The sequence below is a fragment of the Marmota monax genome, unplaced genomic scaffold, assembly GCF_021218885.2.
Source record: "Marmota monax isolate L192 unplaced genomic scaffold, Marmota_monax_Labrador192_F-V1.1 WCK01_AAM20220418_F8-fsc00153, whole genome shotgun sequence".
NCBI classification, from domain to species: domain Eukaryota; kingdom Metazoa; phylum Chordata; class Mammalia; order Rodentia; family Sciuridae; genus Marmota; species Marmota monax.
In genome coordinates, this window is record NW_026692146.1 from 374,757 (window position 1) to 401,084 (window position 26,328).

Here is a 26,328-nt window from a genome sequence, read left to right on the forward strand (position 1 = left end):
CTTTGCTTTTGTTTCAGACGATCCAGACCTTTGAAGTTACCAAAAAGGTAAAGTAATTTGGGTCATCTCCTTAAATAATAAACAATTTACTAGCAGGTTTTTGACTTTTTTAATATTTTCCCCACATTTTGTTGTTCTTTCCACCTTCTTCATTCATATTTTTATGGAGAAAAAATAAATTTCCTCAGAGTTGACTGCTTGAGAAATCCTGTATCTCCATAAGCAGTTTTAATCTCAAGGTAGATTTTTAGGCCATAAATTCTGTTTGTTCTAACCATTTACATTTGTCTGATTATTTTGTCTTCTGTCCTTTAGTAGATTGGCTTGTCGGTGTCTTACTTGTTGAGGAGAGGAATACTGTTCTGCCAATTACCATGACTTGACTACCTGGCAGTTTATTTCAAATGAGTTGTCTGATTTTCTGTCTAAAGATTTTGTTACCATATTAAGATAGTAACATCTTTCATGTGGAAATTTTTAAGGTTTATCTTTGGCAATCACCATTCTATTTTCTCTGTGAATTTGATCCCTGTAGGTAGCTTACATAGTGGAATCATATAGTGTTTGTCCTTTTGTAACCGACTGACTTCATTTAGCACAGTGTCCTCAAAGTTTGTTTATGTGGTAGCATGTGTCAGAATTCCCTTTCTTCTTAAGGCTGAATAATTCCATTCTCTTGTGTTAATACACCATACTTTATCCAGTTATCCTTCAGTTTTTGCCAAAAAATCGAAAAACATTAAGGGAAGAGATATGCAAGTATGTTATTAAGAAAAGGAATTTCACTCATCTAGAAATAATAAGGACTTTCTCAGATGACTAAAATTTTTTGTAGTTTGAAAAGATTCCTTTTTTTCTCTGTTATTAGATGGGTATTTTCTCTGTTATTAGATGGGTCTTAATTTCTTTTCTCTGGTGTATATGCAAATAAGTATAACCTCTTCAAAAAAGCCTTCCTTGATTCCTCCTTCTCACAAAACATTTTATTTGTACTCCCCTAAAATTATGTCTTTTTACCTGATCTGGTAGATATTTGTGTACCTGTCTGATTTTCTGGATTAAGCTATAAGTTCCTTGAAGGCATCTTTGGGTTGCCAGAATAACTTGCATTCTTTAATGCTAATTATTAATGTATTACTTGAATACATTATGTATTATGAATGTATTACTTCATACAAAATAAAGAGTTCTATAGTGTATTTTTATGTGTGTAAAATTTCTCACATTTTAGTCATTCTTCCCAAGTTGATAGTTGATACCACTGGAAATTTTGTGATTAATAACATTTTGAAATGCCTTCCCTTAAGGGACAGGAGTAACCAGGAAGAGTTATTAAGTAATGACATATGTTAAATTGAGAACTAATGCACTATAAGCATTAAGTATTACATCCTGAACCATTTCTTTGAAATGTTTATTCAAAAATGATTTCAAGATAAAAATAAATTTACTTTTAATATTACTATCTTAAAAAAAAAGAGTTATTAAGGGAAACGGAAAGGAATGAACCAAGGGAGAAAGGATTTTTAGGCAAGAAGGGATAGCCAGATGTGTTTAATATTTCTCAACTCAAGAAGGTGGAAACCAAGAATAGTTGGTTGATTTTGGTAGAGCAAAAGAATCCTGTGAACAAAGGGCAGGCCACAAGGAGTCAAGGTTTGGATGGTTGGTCAGGAATGGGAGGTCTCAGTTCAAAGCCCGTACACTGGGAGGTGTAGCTCTGCTCAGAGGAGAGAGGAGAAAGAAGACTGTTTTCAGACATGCAACAAAGAGCAAGAAGGAAAATCTATGTAAGCTTTTAAAAGAGGAAAATTTACTCAGGGGTATTATTGTAATATAAATTACCCTTTTAAAAATAGCCCCCCATCATGTGAGCATAAGTTGGGCCTGTTTATTTGTTTTAACAGTTATTTCTGATCCATTTCCAGAGTAAGCCCTATAATAAGGTGGCTGAGAATCTCTAAGTATCCTTGAGGGACTTCCCATTGGATACCAACCCAGCACAGCAGTAACACCTTGGACCAGTGTCCAACAGCATGCCCACTAACTCCAATTCATACTGCCCCCACTAGCACATTTACGTCACCCTCAGTTTCTGTCTCCTTTTCCTATAGAACTTGGAAGGGTCTGTCAGATTTGTATACTATCTGAGATTTTTATCTATTGAAAAACTGATGGGAACTTATATACAGCAATGTCTTGGATGGACTGCAGGCCTCATCTCAGCTGCTGGCAGAGCAGTAGTGCCTTAGGGACAGCTGCCATGCAGGCTAAGCTAGACAGACTCCCTGCTAGAACCCGAGTGCCCAGAGGTAGATGTAATTTGTAACTAGACTGTGGTGTTACCTAAAATAGTTTCAAAATTAGAGCAGGTGTGTGAAGATATATGTTTGATGTGCAGATGTATGCTAGTAAAAGGAATGGTCCTTTTGAAACTTCTTCTCATGCAAACAAATGATTCATTTTTCAAAGAAAATAATAGGCAGGTACTTTATTCTTTAATATATTCCTTGAACCCAGGCTCACTAAGAGTGAAATTAGTTGGGGGTGGGGAGTACATATTTAGAGGGAGAGATTTACAGGCCATTTTTAATTTCCTTCTCCCATTTTCATTAGATTTTTAGCTTGATATTACAACCATTGTCTGGATTTCATACTGTACATGAAACCTTGTTTTACAAGTAGTGTCCACAGTGATATCATATCCTAGCATAGATATCAGGAGGAGCAGAAATGCCCTCAGTAATTTTGTGATGTTTAGGAGAAACACTTGTCTGAGTAAAACATAGAATAATTGGGCTTTCCTCTGTGCTGCCTTTTATACTCAGGATGGCAATTCCATTTCTTAAGTGTGAACAGTTGTCTCTAAAAAAGGCCAGCATATGAAACATCTGCTGTGTGAGGAAGTAGAATTGTAATATAGTAAGGTTAAATGTGTTTGGAAGAAATGTGCTGAAGTCACTAATGCCATAAAGTTTCCATATGTAGTCAGTACACGTATATGGCATATAGCAGTGCTGTAAAATCAAAACCAAATGTTTTCAAAGGGTAGAAAAGCAATTATTGAAAGAGGTTTTTAAGGTTGCTATGCATGTGTGTGCAGATTTTTCACGAACACAAAACAAAAAATCATTATATGGGTAAATTAAACCACAGTATGAAAACTAAGCAATTTGGGGCCCACTACCCTCTATTGATAACATGTTTGTAGGTAAAAATGCATAACTTCTGGTTCATTTGAAAGAAAATGGATCCATTTAAAATAAAGTGTAATGAATAATTGTATGAGCCTAAAGCTATTTTCATTTCATATTGCTGATATTTTAAAGGTCTAAAATGTAAAGGACTCTTGTAAAGTCTGAAGGAATGAATAGTTCTCATACATGCTATAGAAACAAAGGACTTTATTGCTTCAAAACCAGTTACTTTCATCTTAGTTTGCATTTGGTGGAGGAGGAAATAAAGCAAGGAGAAAACTTTTGCATTGGGCGTGTTCAAGAAACGTGAAAACTTTTGGCTACTTGGTGTTTACATTTGAACAACCACAGTCGGCATGTTGTGATTTATGTTCTCATTACATTCAAAATTAATTTTTAAAGGTCATTCTGACTTATCTAATAAAATTTTTTCCTAAATGATTTTTTTGGGGGGGAGTTGAGGGGAGGGTACTAGGGTGCTTAACATATCCCTTTTTAATTTTTTTTAATTTTGAGACTAGGGCCTCACTAAGTTGCTGAGGCTGGCTTTGCACTTGGCATCTTCCTGCCTCAGCCTCCCAAGCCTCGGGGATTACATGCATGTGCCACAGTGCCTGGCTCCTTTATGTGTTTTTAAATCCAGCATTTTTAGTCAAGTAAATAATGTTCAAGCTTAGAATCCTGTGGATCTATGTGATTTTGCACAGAGAAGTCAGCACTTGATGGGGCCAAGAATGTTTTGTTCTGAATTTGATGAAGAGGATATTTGAGGCAAGGTTACTTTTTCTGTATGTCTTTAGTTTCTCTTTAGTTTGAAGAAAAAAAGACAGCATAGTAATTAAGAGCCAGAGTTTAGAACCAGACTATCTAGGTTCCTGGTGTTATGACTTGAAATAAGTTTCTTAACCTAATGTATCTCAGTTTTGTCACATAAAGTAGATGTCAGGATTAATGTGATAATTGTCTATGGAAAGCACAGGAGCAACTAGTACTTCAGTAAGTGTAGACTATCATCATTTGTTTTTAAAAATAACTTTGAAAGAGCAGAAATGAGGAATGCTTATGAGAGTCCCTTAAATCACATTTGTGTTATATTTTAATTCCCTTATTAGGATTGTGATTTGAGGTAAATATTGCCATAAAGCCAGATCTATGAAGTTAAGAGAGCAGAATATAAAAATTAGTAATCTATTCTTAGAGAAATATAGTAGCTTCTTTCAGACAGTTACAGCCATCAGCTTTATTTGTATCTATTAGTATGGTTTTGAAAAAATGATTTATAAATATATGAGTAAGAAACCTATTTCAGATGAACCAGAAAGAGCTATCAAAACAGCCAAATAAGCTAATATTGTTGAGAATTTGAGAGGAGTGGTCCACAAGTTAAATATTTTGAGTTTTTCTTCTAATAATAATGAATCAAGAAACCAGAAACTTTGCTGGATGCATTTTAAAGTTTAGAAAAATGACAGTTTAGTCAGCTCTTTATTGGGCACTCAATTCATATTAAGACCAGAAGTGTCAATACATTAAGACATGGATTGTCTCTCCCTCTGCAAATAGCCCACACTTACCTTGAGTGAATATTACTTGCTTTACCCCAAAGGCGTCTCTCTTGAGATTGCCCTCATTCTCAAGGGAATGTGTATATCTACTTCCTAAATAAATTGGTCTATATCTTTGGGGGGAAAAAAGATAATAAGGCATGGTCCAGGGTGTTATGGAAGTGGTAGTGGGGAGTATGTGTATACAGAAATGTCTCTTGTGTTTTAAGGTGGTACATGAGGTATGGGAAGGGTGTCTGGAAAAAAGTTCCATTGGTGGAATTTGGAAATGGACAAAAGATTCTAAGGTGTAGGAAGAGACCAAAGCCAGACTCCAGTGCCTATAGAGTAGAAGAACCCAAGTGTGTGTTCATTTAGTTCCTGGGTATTTATTAAGCGTCTCCTTCAAGGTACTGTTTTAGAAACTGATGCTAAACCAAATGAAGATCTCTGTCCTCATGAAACTCACAGTTAGTGGATATATTCATTATAGTTTGAGCTCGAAGAACTAAGGGTTATGGAAAGTGTTTGGATTGGTTATTTGTCAGATTTACACTACATGAATCTGTTTATAGACTGATTTCTTCAGTTTACTGGACTAGTAGAGCAAAGGTGTGGAGAAAGGAAATGACAGAAACAAGTTCTGATAGAGGCTACAAGGAGGATGGATCTTTTGTTAAAATTCTTTTTTCTTTCCATTTATGAAGTAGGGCTTTTTTTAAAAAAATACATTTATTTTATTTTATTTATTTTTATGTGGTACTGAGAATCAAACCCAGGGCCTTGTATGTGCTAGGCAAGTGCTCTACCACTGAGCCACAACCCCAGCCCAAAGTAGGGCTTTTAAAAAATATTTTTAGTTGTATATGGACATAATACATTGATTTATTTTTTTATATGATGCTGAGGATCAAACCCAGTGCCTCACACACGCTAGGCAATCACTTTACTACTAAACTACAACCCCAGACCAAAGCAGTAGGGCTTTTTTATCTTTTCCAGGCATAGGTATAAAATGTTATTTTTTCATATACAGACATTACTCTTATATATGACATATTACCAGTGCTACTTTATCACAAAAATGAAAGGATAATAATATTGTAACTTTCTACAATTACATATAAATACTTTTTATCCTATAAGCTCTTTTATTGATAAATGCCTGTTCTAGGTCAAATGTTGCTATAACATAAGGACTGAGCATATTGTTCTCTTATATAGCAAAAAACTCTACACTGACTCTAAGAAGCCCCCTTTGTGTTTTCTTTATGCTTTATAGTTATGCAGCCCTGCTAGCTGACTGGCCAGTAGTGGTCTTGGGTATGTGCACTGTGTTTATCGTGGTCTGTGCTTTGGTTGGAGTTTTAGTACCAGAGCTTCCTGACTTCTCTGATCCACTGCTGGTAAGGAGGACTGAATTTATCTATTTTCTTTAGCCTAAAAACATCTCCGTGAATTAATACCTTAATACTTATTGCATTCTGTTATTTAATGTTCCATTTTTTGTAAAACCTTTTCCAGACATCAGTGAGTATTTAACTCTTGTTCTGAAAAGTAAAAATGTGTTATCTGCTTTCTCAGGTTCTCAAGAGATCAAGGAACTTGCTTACACTCAAAAATATGGAAATTTTGCTTCTGTGTCTCCATGTTTAAGTTAAAAGGCAATCTATTTAAGAATTTTACAATATGCAAATTCTTTATCTATTAAGAACCTATTAAAGAAAATTATTTTCAGAAACTTTTTAAGAGTGAGGGTCTACCCCCAGTTCCCCCAAATAAGTTAAAGGAATCTCAGTATTACTAATAAATAACAGAATCTATTTTTAATTAAGGTTCCTTTGGAATAGAATAATAATAATAATTAAGAATAATGATATGTTCTCTGTAAAACACTATAACATTGCATAATGTAATTTAATTTGATCATAACGTTTACAAGATTAAAAATAAGTATTTACTAAATACTTAGGCATGAATTATAAAAAATAAGCTTCTGATAAGTTTTTTTTTTTCCCCTTTCCTGAGACAGGTAGCATACCACAGAATCAAACTGTTTCGTCACAATAAGTAGGTGATCATTATCATGTCAAGTCATCTTGTTTTAATGCAGCTCACCTTTGGAGTAGCTGTGAGGAATGTCTCTATGTTCTGTTGAAAACTATACATCACTTTGACATTGCTTTCCCAAGCTATTATTATGAACATACTTAGCCTAAAATGAAATACACTAATGAAAGCTTTAATATTTTGCCTTAGGGTTTTGAACCACGAGGGACTGCAATCGGACAGAGACTGGTCACATGGAATAACATGGTGAAAAATACAGGATATAAAGCAACATTAGCAAATTATCCTTTTAAATATGCAGATGAACAAGCCAAAAGGTAATTATTTATTTTATATAACTTTTAGACAAAATATTGCTTAGTGAATTCTTCTTTAACTCTCTGAGCAAAAAGCTTAAATGTGAGACAAAATCTTTTGCCATAGAATTTGCTTAACTTGTCACTGTTTTATAAGATTTTGTTATAGTAGGATGAAAAGATGAGGGTTTTTTTTTTTCCTTTTTCAGAAGTGAGAAAATTAAAATAGTTGTTTGTAATAATCTTTCCAACTTAATATCAAGTACTAAATAGGTTATGGCTTTGAGAATATATAGCTCCTGGTATGCTTATCAACCTCAAAATAGCTAGAACTTTATTGAACATCCAATTGTTGTTCCATTTTCAGCCATCGAGATGATAGGTGGTCAGATGATCATTATGAAAGAGAAAAAAGAGAAGTGGACTGGAACTTCCACAAAGACAGCTTTTTCTGTGATGTTCCAAGTAAGTAGCATCCTAGATGAACAAATCCTTCAGCAGTTTCCTAGCATGCAGGATGGAAAATGATCACAGTATAAAAGCAGTATGTGGCTAGTCATACAACTTCATTATTTCTGTCATACTTAAAGAGATTTTAGTTGAATTACTTATTTTACTCCTCTAGATTAGTCAGCCACAAGCCTGAATTTATTTGTAATAAAAATCAAGATGATTAAATTATATTTAATTTTAAGAAATATATAAATCTAATAAAATTCAAAATTTCAAGTTATATTTCAAATTCTTTATACTATTTATTTCTAGCAAGTTACAAGAACATAGTTTTAGATTAAACCCTGAAATAATATATTGAATTATCAAAATTTTTTTGAAGCTTTAATTCATTCAAAAAACATATAGTAAGAGCCTTCTATGTGCCTGCTTTGCCACTTAGTAATAGAAACAGAGATATGAACAAAATAAAGACCAGAAGTCCAAAGCTTGAATGCCCAAGGGCCTGGCAAATAATGTGAGTGAGTAAAATGTAAGATGGTTAGAATTGATGGTGACTATGAAGCACCAAAGAATGCCTATCCTATCTAAAGAAATCAGCTGATACTCAGCTACAGCGAATATGGGCTTGTGGAAATGAGGGTCCAAATATTGCAAGAAATTCCCGGAGGCCAGAAATCCTAATTTTAATGTGAAATTACAGATCTCTAAATATTGGCAGCATACTCATTAAATAAAATTCACTGTAACATAAAGTCAGCCTGATTACTCTCCAGCTGCCGGAGAAAAAGGAGTATGAGGAATAGAAGAAATACAGATGAATACATAAGACACTGATTAGCTGTATTGATTAGGAGCAAGTAGTTGTTGATAACTACAATTTCTGATTAAGTGTATATTACCATTACAGCTCTTCTGGTTTCAGCATTTTTTATTGGTGGTGAAGAGCCCTCTTAAGTGTGCATGTATTTTCCTGTCTTCTTAGAGCACTAGAAGACCTGATAGAATCTTTGATGTCTCTAGATCTTGCCAAGACTCCAGATCTTTGTTTAGAACACATTTCACTGTATAGTAATAGAGAGAAAGAAAGAGGTTAGGCAGAATCTTTTAGGTTAGGCAGAATCTTATAGAATCTTATTGCTTAGGAAACAATAAAAGTTTCCTTTTCTGTATCTTCTGTTTAAAAAACAGGAGAAAAACTGAGCTTGGGTTCGTTGAATGTTCTGGCTATTTTATTTCTCTCAAAGTGTTACTTTACATTACTGCTTAATCAACATCTGGTTAGTTAATATCTTAACCAGAAAAAAACATTAGCAAGTTCATGTTTATATTTCAGTTGTCAACACCGAATATTTGTCTCATAAGTAATAGGTTCTGCCTTGACCAAAGCCATTATCAGCTCTATGTAAATGAAGTGTTTGTTTCTATGAGGCTAATTTTGCTCCCAAATCAATATACATAAGATTATAGCTACTTGATAAAGGCAAGAATTTACCAAAGAAAACTTGGTGATCATGAATAAAACCTTTTTTGTACAATAAAGCTTTTTTTATAAATTTACCAGTTAACTTTAATGCAATTTGGCATTTTAGGTAATATAAAATTAATCTACTTTTACTTGATACATACTAAATGCTTTTAATGACTGAAGAGACAGAAGCAATACTTATTGAGCACATATTTTCATTATCATGTAATTCTCACAGCCATTTGAGGTAGATGTTGCTGTCACCATTTTATAAATGAGGAAGCAGACTCAGAGAAGCACAAATAATCAGTGGCAGGACCTGATTACAGCCAGATCTGACTCCAAAGACCATGCTCTTTCTAGTATATCACATACCTGCCTTACTGAGAAACATAGTTTGTATTAATCTGATTTCAAAATATTTTATCTAGATTCTGTTGTACCAGAGACTTCAAGTACTCACCCAGAATATGCAGTATATTTGGGATCCTGGCTGGCATTCTATTCATATTTGTATTCTGTTTTCAGAACTTTAAAATTGATTACCTGCCATCTTTCCTCTGTAGTAAGCTGCCAGAGAAAATATCCTGATAATCTATTCTTGATATTCCCTAGTGCATCATTCTTCCATTTTATATACCATTATGGTGAAATTAAGAGGAAGGCATTTGATTAATTTCCTGCTGAAAGTTCATATGTATGTTTCTTCCTAATTATAATCTGATCAGAAATAAATTTGTTTTATATTTACTTACTATAATTTTAAGATAGAGTAAATAGACACAGGCTTTGAGTTAAGGCAATATTAAAGCCCAGTTTTTAAAAATTTTTATTTTTTGTATTCTGATTTGTATACATGACAGCAGAATGCATTATAATTCATATTACACATAGAGAGAGAGCACTAAAGCCCATTTCTGTTGGTTTATTTAACATTTTCTCCTGGAATTCATCATGGGAAAGAATTCCCTGCTAATGAATTGTCTATGTGGTTCCCCAACTTTTGTATCTGAATTTTGAGTCTTATGAAATAAATGAATAATGTATAAACCTTCTTCTTTTCTTTTTTTCATACACCAGGTGACCGATATTCCAGAGTAGTATTTACCTCAGCAGGAGGAGAGACATTATGGAATTTACCCGCAATTAAATCAATGTGCAATGTAGATAATTCCAGGGTATGTAAAATAAAACTGAAATCTGTTTAGCACAAGTAAGGTTTATTATTGAAACTGCCCGTGGTGTCTGATCAGATGAAAGTACTTAAGAGGCTTACCTACTGAGGAGGAAACACCAGCAGGCCAGCATTAGGTTCTTTCAGATCCCAGGATCAAAGTGTCCCTGTGTTGCCCCATCTTTACAACACACTATCTTCCTTAGTGAACAGCTTTTTTCCTTTGCCACTCATGTTCTCTCTCCATGATAGTCTCTTCTGTTATTTCCCAGCATATTGCCTTTCAGGATAATAGCTAAAATTGTATTTTCTCTCTTCTCTAATCTAGTTTCATTGTTCTCTTCATCCCCTCTGCCCAGGCAGTTGTCAGCATCTTAATTATGCTATTAAATGCCTGCCTCTCTGGCAATCAATGGGTCATTTGAGCCAGTGACCTCAAAGGAAAATTTAGGGAACAGGCTAGGAAAGGGACATCAAAGGGCATAACTACAGATGTATGTAAATGGCCCTACTAATACAAACCAGAATGCCCTAAACTCTAAACACCTTGCTGCTTTAGAAGACACCAGCATACAAGAAGACAGGCACCTCCTCCCTCAGTCTTCTCCAGAGCCAAACAGATGTCAGCACCAGAATATATAAAGTCAATCCCCTTGGATTTGGAAGAGCTGTCAATTTCATGTGTTCAGAGCCAGTTTCTCCAAGTAGAAACTGTTGTCTGGTATTGCTGATGGGCCTGTCCAAGCACAGCAACTTGGCAGGAAAGGAACTCATTTTATGTTCTTAGCATAAATCTAAAATGTAAAATCATTGGTTAGTTAAAAAGTCATCTGCCCTGCTAATAGCTAGCCTACCAACCCAATGCAATGTTCATTCTATCAACAGGATTTCTTAATGGAATAGAAGGTAGAAAGGACTCTTAGAGGTCACCAGACCAACAGTCTCATTGTGCTGACATGAGTACCTTCCAAGAAGTAAGTGGCCACATCCTCTAGTTAGTTGGTCCCAGAACTTCTGGCTTTACTCCATTCTCCATTCTCCAAGGCTATTTATACATTTTGAAAATGACTTTCCCTTTGATTAGAACATCAATATTCTGTCAGTGCCACCTTCTCTTTATCCAACTCCAAATAGACCAAAGCCATAAATGACCTAAAAACAGACCAAAGCTTCTTAATCAGTGGCCAATTTTTTATTTGCTGTATTTTCTTCTCTTCACAGCTATCAGGTACTTAGATGGAGGCTGTGAACACATGTTTTCCTTGTCATGTTTTGCAACACTTCTCACATAGGAAGTTAACTCTAAAGTAGGAGATGAGTAAGGACACTATGTGTAAGAGTTTATGCTATGTACTTATACATGACTCAAAATGGACCTGTGGTTTGAGATTTATAATACCTTTAAACAGATGAGAAGTTGAGCTTAGAGAAGTTAAGCCAGTCTGGTTACTTTATCATCACACTTAAGATGAGAGCATGTCATTAACTTCTATGTCTTTTACTCTTATACCCTTTACCTGGGATTGATCTTCAGACCCTGCCCCACTTTTCCTGAAGACTTGGAAGTGATTGAATTCATTGTTAATTAATAGCTCATGTTGTTGAGGTATTGACCAAAGTTTTCTAAACACGGTGCTATGAATTATTTCATTGAATCCTCGTGACAGAGTTGTGAACCAGATACCATTATTTGTCCATTTTATAGATGGGGAAAGTTTACACACATGGTGACAGATTCAGGATTTGGAACCAGCCACTTCTAAATCCAGAATCTTTCCTCACTGTGATTTGTGATTCCATAGTGAAGAAGATACTCCCAACCCCATTTTTATTTAGTTTTGTTTACTGTATATGCCATTTCCTACTCAGATGAACCTTAATGAGTCAAAACGGCCTAGAATAAGTATTTGGTTATTGTTGTTTCTGTTGTTGTTTTTAAGAGCTAGCAATTTCATGAGTGTGTGTGAGATCAAATGGATTCAAGAACTCAAAAGCCAGTAAGCAATATTGTGCCATGATAGCTTTCATTAGTGAAAACAGTGTCTGTCTATGTGTGTGTGTTAGATGATAAAAATCAGCATATAGAGGTAGCTTACAAAAAGGCATACACAATAAGAAACAAGTTAATTACATTAAGGGAAAATAATGGGGAGGAAATAATAAAGCTAAGAGAGAGATGAAGTGTATAAGAATCCATACCCAAAATCTGCATTTGCTGGTGGTGAATTGCAGATTTGTCTCTAATCTCCCATAAGATGGAAAAGTTGGAGGAGGGGGGTTAAAATCAGTGTCAAAAGTCACTGATAGGTTAATAAATATGATTTTTTAAGCCGAATCCCTGCTTTTGCTCATGCTAAAAGGGAATCATTTTTCATAGTCTTCATAAAAGAAGTGTGATGTCACAAAGTTCCTAGCAGCATGCTTATAATATTGTATCTTAACCGATTAGTAAAACACACCTTAGGTAGGCTGGTAATAAGAAAACCTGATGGCAAAAGCATTTCTACAAGGGATTAAAACAATCTAAATATTTGCTTTTTAATGATTTGGCTTGATGCATTTGCAAAAGTTATACTAAAAGAATAGATAAAGCTTTGCTTGGATTGTTTCTCTTTACTGGATTCACAATAAGGGTTGGACAGCTATGAGTTCAATTTTGTAATCCCTGGAAAGAACAGGATGGGCATATTTTCTAGGTCACCCATACACTTTGCCATTTAATTGGGAAGAGAGTAGTATTGTGGTATTCTTGTGGGAATCTTAGAAACAGACCCAAGACCCATGTCTGAATGAATGATTGGTATGGCCAGTTCCAGATCCACACCAATAAATGAACAAATAGACAATGAAAAAGTATGGTTATTTGGCTGGACATGGTGGAATGTGCCTATAGTCCCAGCTAGTGATGAGGTTGAGGTGAAAGAATTGTGAGTTCAAGGCCAGCCTGGGCAACATAGGCAATGTAGCAAGACCGTGTCTCAAAACAATGTTATAATTTTAGCTCGTTAAATTAATATTTTACCAGATGTAAACATCTTTGTATTCTAGTTTCAGATTTTGAAAAATAATAATAAATGACCTTTCTTACAATGTATTCATCTGATATCTTAAGTTGTAACTTGGGTTAACAGTTCTAGCTTTCAGATTACTGCTATATTATTTTTAAGTCTCCTATCTGAGGCTCCTTTTAGGATTTTTATGTGTTTTGGTAGTTTGAGCAGACAGTCCTGAGACAGTCTTTCTTCTCCACCCCTCAATCCTGCCTAGTGTCCATAAGCACTTTATTATTAACACCTCTTAAGTTCAGTGGGACACAATCAATGATCGAGAGCAGAAGAGCTTAATTGTTAGTGAGTCAACGCCAAAAAATGTACAGTAATCAACATAGTATCTCAGTGAGGCCAGATGTTTCACTTGTCTCCTGCCTGTTACAAGACAATTAGTTCAAACTCATATGCCACTTATCCTCATAATTCACAGAGGCATAGGTTTCCAGAGTGATTGACTTCTGTTTCTGATGCTGTTGCACACCTAACAGAAATGGTCAATTTCTTAGATGCTCAACAGACCCTCAGTCAATTTCCCTGATCCTCACATTACTTCCTTCTACCCTTGGACATCCTAAGGGACACCCTGGCAGATAGTCATTAATAACCAGAAGTGTGTTTCTGTAATCTCAACTCTCTGGAAATCGTTTACCCTTATTGGTCTTTGTACTTTGTAGACACTGGCGCTCTGAGAACTCAGCTTATAAAAAGGATTTGAAATGTGGTGGTGCCTGAGACTCTGGCTTAGTAAGGTAACCTTTGAGGACAGCTAGAATTCCCCTGAAGCTTAGAGCTAAAAACCCAAAAGTATGTATTCTGGTCCTTATTTTAAAGAGGCCTATGGAGCCCTTGCCTTCTCTTTTCTCCCTAGGATCCCCTTCACCTTGTAATACATGGGGGACTTTGTTACATGGGGAAGGAGAGTCTAGCAGTCAGTTGAACCTGGTATTAAGGGCTTAATTTTCCTCCCTTTATTCTTTTCTCAGCTTCTTGAAATATCGCCAACTTTAGCCAGTAGTTTTAAAAGTTAAGGTATCATTTTAAACTCTGCTGGTTTCTTCTTTTTCTCTCTTCTCTTCCTTTACCCCCTACTTTATGTCAACTCCACCCCTGCCACTATCTAACTAGGGAAATGTGCAAAGACATGTTATAACCACATAAGCAAAATGATTCCCTAAAATATCCAATTTGTGAATAACTAGAATTAGAAGGTTTGTATTTCTCCTGAGAGTTACAAGAAATTGCTTTCACAAACTCCATTTTTATTTTTATAAACTTCAAAGATTTTGAAATTATTCCAATGAATCTTTCTAAAAAATAGGATAAAAATGTAACTACCAATCTCGTTAAGCCCCACAGTACATTACATGCCTCTGTATTTTTCTATTTCAGACACAAATGACCAAGTTAGTGCCACTGTCATACCATACTGACAGACTTTGGCACTCCTTCTGCAGTTCCACATAAGCCTTCATACACAATACACACATTAAATTATTTTTTTTTGTATTGGGAATTGAACCCAGGCTCCCACACATGCAAAGCAAGTGCTCTACACACTGAGCTACATGACTAGCTCTTTTATTTTGTGACAGGGTTTCCATAACTTACCTAGGTTGACCCCAAATTTAATAATCCTTCTGCCTTAGCTGCCCTAAAAACTGAGATTATAAACATGTGCCACTGCACCTGATTATTATTTATCTTTTTATGTGATTTCCCTGCTACCTTATGACCAACTTGAGGGTAAAGACCAGTTTATTTTGTATAAGTGCTCAGTGAATATTTTTCCCTTTTAATGGATGGACAGATGGGAATACATGGCTTTATTCCCCGAAAGTGTAGACAGTTCCCTGAAAGTGTAGAGAGTTCCTGGAGCTCTGATTCCTTTAAATTCAGGATGCTGGTATCCAACTCAGGGTAGCTAGAGGGTACCAACCATGATGTCTTTTGTCTGTCCTTATTTCTTACCCTGTAAGAGTCCTCAAAAAATAGTTTTTCCAAAGGTGTGCATCAGCCAATATCACTTTTAAATTTGAGAATAGGTTCCTAGTAACTAACTAGTATTTATTTTTGATAGCAGCCCTCAAAGTAATAGTTGGTCTGTATTTATAATGTCCAACTTCTTAATCTTCGGTCAAATATACACATTTAAAAACTCCACTGTTATTGGAAAAGGTTATTCAAGGACAGATTTCTGTGCATTCTTTCCCGGTTTCACCCAGCAACCAGATTCCCTTTATCTTTGACATTTGATTATTTCAGCAACTGCAGATATGTTCCTTCTAGCTGATGTTGGGTTTCATAATGAATGCAATTCATTTTCTTCCTTTAGAAAACTGTCAGGCAGTAGGGTTGCATTTTCTTTTTTTTTACCAGGTTGACCCCAGGAGCTTGCACGTAATTTCTTTGGGGGGTAAAACCAGTTATCTGCCATGAAAAGCAGAGAGATACCTTTCCAGGGTTCCCTGTAATTCCCAGGGTTCAGTTTTCCCCAAATGGCAGACATCAATGATTTTATCTGGAAACAAATATGAATTATCCTATCTTAAGAAATGTTAATTATTGCTCTTCAGAAATAAGTTTAGAAGTAAAAGTCTGTGAAAGTAAATGCTATTTTACCATGTTTGAATAATAACCATCTTGCCTCATTTTTCTTTAATCCCATAAAATGTATTTTAAAAAAATAGCTTTCTTATGAAAATCTTCAAACATATGCAAAAGTAGACAAAATAGCATAATGTAGACAAAATAGTATAAAGAGTCCCCATGTGTAGGTAACCCAGTTTCAATAGTTCCCAACACACACTTAATCTTGTTTCATCTGTACTCACCCTACTGATGAGTCCCAGTCCTTATCTTAGTAGCCAGTGTTTAGGGGATCATTGAGTAACTAGGCTCTTAGATAAACCAGAGTTCCAAAGAAGTGGTTTATGCCAACTTCCCCTCTACTTTGAAAAAAAATGTTTCAGTGAAAACCCAGACTAATCAAGGTAGAGGGTGATTTTAATCCTACTAGAAAAATAACTATTCACACCCTCCTTGAACTTTGGAGTTTCTTCTCTGGAACATCCTTTGGTAAATAGAAATAAGGGAACACTTGATTGGACTGGGACATCTTTAGCTGTGGTCCTTCAAAGAGAAGTCTCTGGTCAGGCTCAAGAAAAGGGGGATGTTTCTTATTTTTCCCCTCGAGGAAAAGGGACTATTCATCTGATTTACAGAATGAGGTTGTACAGATTTACCATGTTCTAGCAGTACTGGAACTGCTAGAGTATGATTAAGTCTGCACAACCCCAATAACAGCAGGGGTTTTTTAAATGTGTATATTTGACCAAAGATTAAAAAGTTGGACATTATAAATACAGACCAGCTACTACTTTGAAGGCTGCTATCGAAAATAGCATCCAGAAATAAATGGTAGCCAGGCATGGTGGTGCACGCCTGTAATCCCAGCAGCTCAGGAGGTTAAGGCAGGAGGATCACAAGTTCAAAGCCAGCCTCAGAAACTTAGTGAGTCCCTAAGCAACTTAATAAGACCCAGTCTCAAAATAAAAAATAAAAAGGCCTCAGGACATGGCTTAGTGGTTGAATACCCTGGGGTTCAATCCCCAGTACCAAAAATAAATAAATGCTATTTAGCCACTGGGAACTAGTCCTCAAATTCAAAAGTGATGATGGCTGATGCACACCTTTAGGAAAACTGGGGTTTTTTCAGTTGTACATGGACAAATAGCTTATTTATTTATTTTTATATGGTGTTAACAATCGAACCCAGTACTTCACATGTGCTAGGCAAGCACTCTACCCCCTGAGCCACAACCCCAGGCCCTAGAAAAACTGTTTTTGAGGACTCTTACAGGGTAAAAAATAAGGACAGAGAAACGACATCATGAATGGTAGCCTCTAGGTACCTTAAGCTGGATATCAGCATCCTGAATTTTAAGGAATTGGAGCTCAAGGAATTGTCTACCCTTTTAGATAGTAAGCTCATGTTACTATATGTCCATCAATTAAAAAGAAAAACCATTGAGTACCTACACAAGATGAAGTGGCCCTTCCCCTCAAAGTTTGAAGAAGTTTTCAATTTACTATACCAAGAACAACCATAAGAAGGGAACCCTTCTCCAAGAATGATGTCCTAAATGGAATACTGCCTATGCTAAGTCCAAAATTATCAGGCTAATGTACACCAGTCCCCCATTTACCAAGAGGAAGTTCCCCAAAAAAGTTTTTTTGCTGACATGATAAATTTTAAAAAATGTGAAAAAAATAAATTGTGTTTATTAATTATATATGTTATTTAAAATCAGATATAAATAATGTGTAAAGTTAGAAACACTGCCCCAGTCTTCCTATACTTCAGGAAATAATTTTAATCTAAATCTTTCATGAATCTTGACAACAGTCCTTTTGAATATTATCAGGGTCAATTTTGATTCACTGGAAAGTTTTTGTCTTAGTCTCTTCAGGCTGCTATAACAAAATACCTTAGACTGGGTGAGTTATAAACAACAAATTTATTATAATTCTAGAGTCTAAGTTCAAAATCAAGGAGCCAGCAGATTCAGTTCAGATGAGGGACCATTCCTCACAAGATGGTGCCTATTATGTGTCTTATATGGCAAAGGGATAAAAAAGCTCCCTGGAACCACTTTTTGAAAGGGCACCAATCCCATTAATCACCTCCCAAAAGGCCTACCTTTTGATATTACCACTTGGGGATTAGGTTGTAGCATATGAATTCTTGGGGAATAAACATTCAGGCACTGACAGTTTTCTAGGGAATCCCATCTTTGCTTTCAACTCTTGATTGAGACTTACTACCTTTGTCACCAAAAATTTCATGTTTCTCCAAATTGTAGGCAAAGCCACAAATTTGTTTTATTTATCAATTGGACAGTTGTTTTCATAATCCTGTATATATACCTAAGCTTCATAGCCTGTCTACTTTATTGCTGTTCATAGTGACTTTGAAAAGGCTTATTTACTAAGTGGGTATTAATTTTATCTCCCTTCTTAAATCAAACTTGCATTGGTTGATACTACTTTACAACTTATATGTCATTCCCAACAGCAGTTCACAATTCAAAATAAAATAACCTCTAGGTTATTTATTAGTATATGTATTCCCTAGAGTACCAATATGAGATAGATTGTGGGGAAGAATCTCACCTCCTACACAAACTGCTACCTAATTTAAGAGGTTGACTGTTTATCTACTTCTTTAACTTTGCTGGCCCTCAAGGCAATAAGGCCCTTCTCATTGGTGAGCCAGTTTAAACTCCAGTGCTTCTGTGTCTCTGTCTCTGCAGATCAGATCTCATCCCCAGTTTGGTGATCTGTGCCAGAGGACTACTGCTGCTTCCTGCTGTCCCAGCTGGACACTGGGAAACTATATCGCCATTCTGAACAACAGATCATCCTGTCAAAAAATTGTTGAGCGAGATGTTTCTCATACCTTGAAGCTGCTTCGGACCTGTGCCAAACACTACCAAAATGGCACACTGGGGCCAGATTGCTGGGACATGGCAGCCAGAAGAAAGGATCAGCTCAAGTGCACCAACGTGCCACGCAAATGTACCAAGTACAATGCCGTGTACCAGATACTCCATTACTTGGTGGACAAAGACTTCATTACCCCAAAGACGGCTGACTATGCCATGCCAGCTTTAAAATACAGCATGCTTTTCTCTCCCACAGAGAAAGGGGAGAGCATGATGAACATTTACCTAGACAACTTTGAAAACTGGAACTCTTCCGATGGTGTGACTACCATCACTGGGATTGAGTTTGGGATCAAACACAGTTTGTTTCAAGATTATCTTCTCATGGATACTGTGTATCCTGCCATAGCCATTGTGATTGTCCTTTTAGTCATGTGTGTCTACACTAAGTCCATGTTTATCACTCTGATGACAATGTTTGCAATAATTAGTTCCTTGATTGTCTCCTATTTTCTCTATCGTATAGTATTTAACTTTGAATTTTTTCCTTTTATGAACCTCACTGCACTCATTATTTTGGTTGGAATTGGAGCAGATGATGCTTTTGTCCTGTGTGATGTTTGGAACTACACCAAATTTGACAAGCCCCATGCTGAGACTTCAGAAACAGTAAGCATCACCTTGCAACATGCTGCCCTCTCCATGTTCGTCACCAGTTTTACCACTGCCGCTGCCTTTTATGCTAACTACGTTAGCAACATTACAGCCATCAGATGCTTCGGGGTTTACGCGGGGACAGCTATATTGGTCAATTATGTTTTGATGGTCACGTGGCTGCCAGCTGTCGTCGTACTGCATGAACGATACCTCCTCAATATATTTAGTTGCTTCCGGAAGCCCCAGCAGCAAATATATGGTAACAAAAGCTGCTGGACAGTGGCTTGCCAGAAGTGCCACAAAGTACTTTTTGTCATTTCAGAAGCATCTCGGATATTTTTTGAAAAAGTGTTACCATGCATCGTCATCAAGTTTCGCTACCTTTGGCTCTTCTGGTTCCTAGCCTTAACTGTAGGTGGGGCCTACATTGTGTGTATAAATCCAAAGATGAAGCTGCCCTCGTTAGAGTTATCTGAGTTCCAAGTGTTCAGGTCATCTCATCCTTTTGAGCGTTATGATGCTGAGTACAAAAAGCTTTTTATGTTTGAGCGTGTTCACCATGGAGAGGAGCTCCACATGCCCATCACAGTTATCTGGGGCGTGTCTCCAGAAGACAATGGCAATCCATTAAATCCCAAGAGTAAAGGGAAGTTGACACTTGACAGCAGTTTTAACATTGCTAGCCCAGCTTCCCAGGCCTGGATTTTGCACTTCTGTCAAAAACTGAGAAACCAGACATTCTTCTACCAGACCGATGAACAGGACTTCACCAGCTGCTTCATTGAGACATTCAAACAGTGGATGGAAAACCAGGACTGTGATGAGCCTGCCCTGTACCCATGCTGCAGCCACTGGAGCTTCCCCTATAAGCAAGAGATTTTTGAACTGTGCATTAAAAGAGCTATCATGGAGCTAGAGAGGAGTACAGGGTACCATTTGGATAGTAAAACCCCAGGGCCAAGGTTTGATATCAATGATACTATCAGGGCAGTAGTGCTAGAGTTCCAAAGTACCTACCTCTTCACACTGGCTTATGAGAAGATGCATCAGTTTTATAAAGAGGTGGACTCATGGATTTCCAATGAGCTGAGTTCTGCACCTGAGGGCCTCAGCAATGGTTGGTTTGTCAGCAATCTGGAGTTCTATGACCTCCAAGATAGCCTCTCTGATGGCACTCTCATTGCCATGGGACTCTCTGTCGCTGTTGCATTCAGTGTGATGCTGCTGACAACTTGGAACATCATCATAAGTCTTTATGCCATCATTTCAATAGCCGGAACCATATTTGTCACTGTTGGTTCTCTTGTCCTGCTGGGCTGGGAGCTCAACGTTTTAGAGTCTGTCACCATTTCGGTTGCGGTTGGCTTGTCTGTTGACTTTGCTGTCCATTATGGGGTCGCATACCGCTTGGCTCCAGATCCCGACAGAGAAGGCAAGGTGATTTTCTCTCTGAGTCGCATGGGCTCTGCCATTGCCATGGCCGCTCTGACCACCTTCGTGGCCGGGGCCATGATGATGCCCTCCACGGTCCTGGCTTACACCCAGCTGGGCACCTTCATGATGCTCATTATGTGTATCAGCTGGGCTTTTGCCACCTTCTTTTTCCAGTGCATGTGTCGGTGCCTTGGACCACAGGGTACCTGTGGTCAGATTCCTTTACCTAAAAAACTACAGTGCAGTGCCTTTTCCCATGCCTTGTCTACAAGTCCTGGTGACAAGGGACAAAGCAAAACACATACCATAAATGCTTATCATTTAGATCCCAGGGGCCAAAAATCTGAACTGGAGCATGAGTTTTATGAATTAGAACCTCTGGCATCCCACAGGTGTACTGCCTCGGAGAAGGCTACTTTTGAAGAGACACACATCTGCTCTGAATTTTTCAACAGCCAAACAAAGAATTTAGGGATGCCTGTGCATACAGCCTACAACAGTGAACTCAACAAAAGCACCAAAAGCGAAACTTGCTCCTCCTTGTTACAGCCCTCTCTTGAAAGGCACACTATGTGTCACCTCTTCTCTCTGAATCAGAGATGTAGCTGCCCAAATGCCTACAAACACTTGAAATATGGCCCACACTCTTGCCAGCAGATGGCTGACTCCCTGTGTCACCAGTGTGCTCAAAGTGCTAGCAGCTTTGTGCAGATCCAAAATGGTGTGGCACCTCTGAAGGCTGCACACCACACTGCCGAGGGCTTCGTGCATCCCATCCCACATATCCATCACTGTCCTTGTCTGCAGAGCAGAGGGAAGCCCCCTGGAATGCAGAATTCCCTGCCACAGAATTTACTCCTCCACCCAGTGCAGCACATTCAGGCCCAAGAAAAAATTGGTAAGACCAGTGCACACAATCTCCAGAGCATAGAAGAGCATCTCCCCAGAATGGCAGATCCGTCATCTTTCGTCTGCAGAGGCGCTGGATCTTTACTACAAGTGTGTTGTGATCCTGAGAATAACCAAAGGGGACTCTGTAAACACGGCGACATGGAGAATATTGAAGGCAGCGGAGGGACTGAAACCAAGGTTTCTCAGTTACCAAATCAGACTGACCAAGCAGAGAGGAAAGTGGAGCTGAGCTTGTCGCAGACGGATGTTATTGTTAACTCAGAACTTTTAAATCAGAGTGAACCAAAATTTATATTTAACCATTTAATGGGGGAGGCTGGTTATAGGTCCTGCCCAAATAATCCACAAAGTTGTGGCAGAATTGTAAGAGTGAAGTGCAATTCTGTGGACTGTCAGATGCCAAACCTTGAAGCCAATGTGCCTGCTGTATTAACACACTCAGAACTTTCTGGTGAAAGTTTGTTAATAAAAACACTATAATAAATATAGTATTAAATTCAGAACCAGTGCCTCAATCATTCTTTTGAGATTAGAATAAAATCCAACAGTTTAGAAAGGGAATACAAAAACAAAAACTGGCAAGGTTCACCTTGTTAAAAATTACAGAATATTTTCACATTTCATTTGATCACCAAACAAACACAAAAACCTAGTGAGTGTGTTAGATTATTGGATTCATTCATTATTGGACTTTTTGTTTCAAAAGGTATAATTTTTTTACATTTATACCCACCTTGGAAAATAATTGTCTTTCTATCCTTCAACACTAGTGAATCAAAGATTTCTAGTGTGAATTACCTAGATGTTTTCACTCTCTCAGGCAGTTCTATTTATTCTGGTATATTTGGTTGTGGTAATAAAAACTTTTGATTACTCAATATTCACACAAGGATTTACCTTCATGTTAGTAAAGCCACTTAAGTTGGGATCTAGGAATTACACAACATTAAAATTTACATTTTAGATAGGCAGTCGCCCATGCCTATAATCTTAGCAACTCAGAAGACAGGCAGGAGGATTGCAAGTTCAAGGCCATCCTGGGCAACTTAATGAGACCCTATCTCAAAATAAAGTTTAAAAATAAATGCGCATGGTGGTAGTTTTTTGCACTTTTGGTGAGACCTTACTTAAAAACTAATTTCCAAGCACCTTAAGAATTCATTTCACTTGTTTGCGTGTGTAGACCATACATGAAGCCAATGTCTCATTTATATCCAAACTGGTATCTTTCCCAATTAGCCAAGAGGTACAATTCTGTTTGGGTTTTTTTTTAAATTTGTTTTAAGGAGTTATACATGACAGTAGAATGCATTTTTGATACATCAAATACAATGAAGTATAATTTCTCATTCTTCTAATTGTATATGATGTGGCTAACCCAGGAGTCATGAGCACCTTCTTGTCTCAGACCCACTTATGTTAGTGCCACAGAAGGAAGAGCCTGGATGAAAAAACATAATCACCTAAAACAGTGTTGTACTTTGCAGGATAAATTGATGAGAAATATGGGCCCAAGTCAGATGTGTCTTTGCCTCTTGAAGCATTCAGAGTGAGAGATCCTGTATGAAGCTTTGCTTCCATCTTGACCCCCAAAGGACCATATTCAGAAGGCTCTTCTTCCACAATAAGCTCCATCTCAAGATGGGTTAGACTGCACTGTGCAGCTAACACCTGGAAATGCTAAGCCTTCAGACAGCATCTTAAATGACACTGTGCATCTTGCCTTAGATCTGTCCGCAGTAATTGAGCTGTTGGAGCATGCTTTCTGTGCAGTACTTCAGGTGACTTGGCCTCCATCACAGCGTGTCATCTGATACTGCATGCATTCCAGCTCCTTACAGGGAGAGCCCACTACATTCTGCTTCCTCCTGGGATTCTACCTCCAGTTTGGTCCTCAGAAGAATTTGGAGGGAATCTTTCTAAGTGTTTTTCAAAGTTATATTAATTATTTAGAAAATAACTATTCTTAGGATAGTTTTCCAAATTAAATCTGCATATTATTCCCAGGCCTGAAAAAAATGCTATAAAAAGCTGGAAGGGACCTTATGGGTCAGCAACTCGGGCCCACCTCCACCAAACTGCATTTCTACTAAGTAATTTTCCAGCTGGTGCTTGCCTCCTTCAGTGATAAGTAACTCACTACGTGTCTAGCGTGGTTAATCCAAAATCTGTTGTTTTTCTACCAGTTGATCCCCATTCTGTTCTCTGAAGTGAAAGCAAACATCTCTGATCTTTCTGCCACATGCTGTCTCTTTGGATACTTGAAAACAGTAATCACATCCTCCCACCAGCATCCCCAGTGCACTCAATTGTTCTTCCAGTTGCTGGGCTTTAGGCAATTAGAACACGGATGGAACAATTATGGTCTTCTTTGGATAAATTTGTCAAATTCCTTATGCAAGTCTAGTACCCAAAACAGATTCTGAGAGCACACAATGAGGAAGACCAGCCCTCAGGAAACTGGATAGTACTTCTGCTAATTCACTTAGAGATGGAAATAACTTTGGGCTCAAATTTTACAGCTAGTTCGCTTGGAGCTTACAGGGGACTAAATGCACTTGGTCACTCTCTTATACTCCTGCTAAGCTGCTGCTTTAAACCAGTTTTCACACTGAAGTTCAGGAGCTTATGTCTGTTCCCATTGAGTTCAATTCTGTTAAATAAGGAAAAGTGGGCAGAAGGGAACAATTGAAAATAGGACTCCCAATACCCAACTCTAATTTTGTTTTCCTTACAAAATGTGTAATCAAGTTGGCTAGTAAAAATGGAGTGATCCAAAAGCACATTTTTTTTTGTTCAGCAGAGAGACAGACTGAATTCAAGGACAAATAGGAGATACAAATTTCTTTATAGATAGTCTAACCTAAAAGACTTTCATGTGAGTGAAGTGTCATTAGATTTAGAAAATAGAAAGTGGAGTGAAAGAAGGCAGAGGGACAGCCTCTGTGCTCTCCTAGGGCCTCCATTGGGCCTTGCTGCTATTTTCTACCCTGTCTGCACTGGACCGAGGGCCTCCTGGGGCCTTTCGTCCTCCCTAGATCTGCTTAATTACCCTGAACCTTGAATTCGGCAGTGAACCCTTTTTACATTTATTTCATCTGTGGACTTTGGATTTGAACTACGTTTTTTATACAGAGATTTTTTTATTTTTTTATTTTTTAAGAATTCTTTTGCTGGGTCTAGAAAGCTTCTTAAATTTTTTCTTCTTTTTAAATTCCTCATTACCGGACAACAAAGGATCGCTATTTCTAGTTCTGATTTATAAAGAAGTTTCATCCATTATCCTTTTCTACATGATTTGTAAAGCAGATGAGAGGATAAATTACACATTGTGAAATATTTGTTAGGTGGGAAGGTACCTGATGATGGAAAGGGCTTGCATACTGCTTATTTCTAACACATGTTAGAAATAAGGTTTGAGTCCATGTTACCAAATTTGTTCCCAACCTCTTCCCTGCAAGGTCCCTTTTAAAATCCTATTTTTGGTTGAGAAGTGAACCAGACCAAAGCAAGAAGTTTCTCACAGGGATAAGCTGTATTGTGTGAAATAATTATGCAGCTTCATCTGTGTGTATTCATTTCTTGTGTATAATTGCTGTAAGGTGCGCACAACTTCCTAAAACAACGTCCTTTAAAGGAATACAAAGCAGTTATTAAATCTCATTACAATAATCTATGCCCCAGCCTCAATCACTCTTAATTTTAAATCTTGGGCAAGGGGTGATTTGAAGAGTGGTTTTATCAACGTGTACGACAGGAAATTAGGAAGTGTTCAGGATTCCCATTGTCTCACATGGAAACCCTCTTTCCACCAGCAGTTAGAAGAGTTTCTGAATGAAATATGAGAAAAGAGTGACTTTGAAAACAGCTGTATCTTTTCACTTTAATGAGGAGAGTCATTTTAGAAGAAAAAGAGATTTGTATTTAAAAAAGAAACAGACTCATTTGAGTTTTTTCATAAGGTTCAGACACAGCAAAAAGTAGAAATCTGAGGAAATCATGAGATATTTGTTTTTAATGCAAAAGGAGATATCATGTCTAAATATTTATATAGTGTGTCTTTCCAAAATGTTTGCTGGTAAATTTAACTTTAGCTCCAATTATTTTTTTATATGTATTTTTTAGTTGTAGTTGGACCCAATACCTTAATTTATTTATTTTCATGTGGTCCTGAGGATTGAACCCAGGGCCCCGCACGTGTGAGGCGAGTGCTCTACCACTGAGCCATAACCCCAGCCTCTCCAACTGTTTTTACACTGTTTTTTGTAAACAAATTTCATTAATGTTTAGTTTTATACACTAATTGTTTCCTCATTAAATATATAGAAAATTGTTTTAATTTAACTGCCATAATGGTTTTTGTTTGGTTTTTGGTTTGGGTGTGGGGGTTGTTTGTTTTTTGTTTTGTTTTGTTTTATTTTCCTACTGGGGATTGAACCCAGAGGCGCTTCCTCAGCCCTTTCTTTATTTTTTTTTTTTTTTTGAAACAGGTCTCACTAAGTTGCTAGGCTAGCCTCGAACTTGTGATCCTTATGCCTCAACCTCCCAAGTGCCCAGCTATAATTTTCTATTTTGAAATTTCAAAAGGCATTTCTTTTTCCATTAGCTTTATAAACCAAAGGGTATACA

At 37.1% G+C, this 26,328-nt stretch overlaps 1 protein-coding gene across 11 annotated transcripts in view; it reads left to right on the forward strand.

Annotated features, from left to right (window-relative positions):
- The window catches only part of Disp1 (dispatched RND transporter family member 1), a 207,080-nt gene extending 184,878 nt beyond the window's left edge, over positions 1–22,202 (forward strand). For all 11 annotated transcript variants that reach the window (XM_046418952.2, XM_058571672.1, XM_058571680.1 and 8 more), the window contains 6 exons: positions 18–47; positions 6,024–6,147; positions 7,001–7,128; positions 7,475–7,572; positions 10,109–10,206; positions 18,565–22,202. In XM_046418952.2, coding sequence (XP_046274908.1) covers positions 18–47; positions 6,024–6,147; positions 7,001–7,128; positions 7,475–7,572; positions 10,109–10,206; positions 18,565–22,179 — 4,093 coding nt within the window. In that variant the 3' untranslated portion in view covers positions 22,180–22,202. The remainder of the gene's footprint in view (positions 1–17; positions 48–6,023; positions 6,148–7,000; positions 7,129–7,474; positions 7,573–10,108; positions 10,207–18,564) is intronic.
- Positions 22,203–26,328: the final 4,126 nt, after the last annotated feature.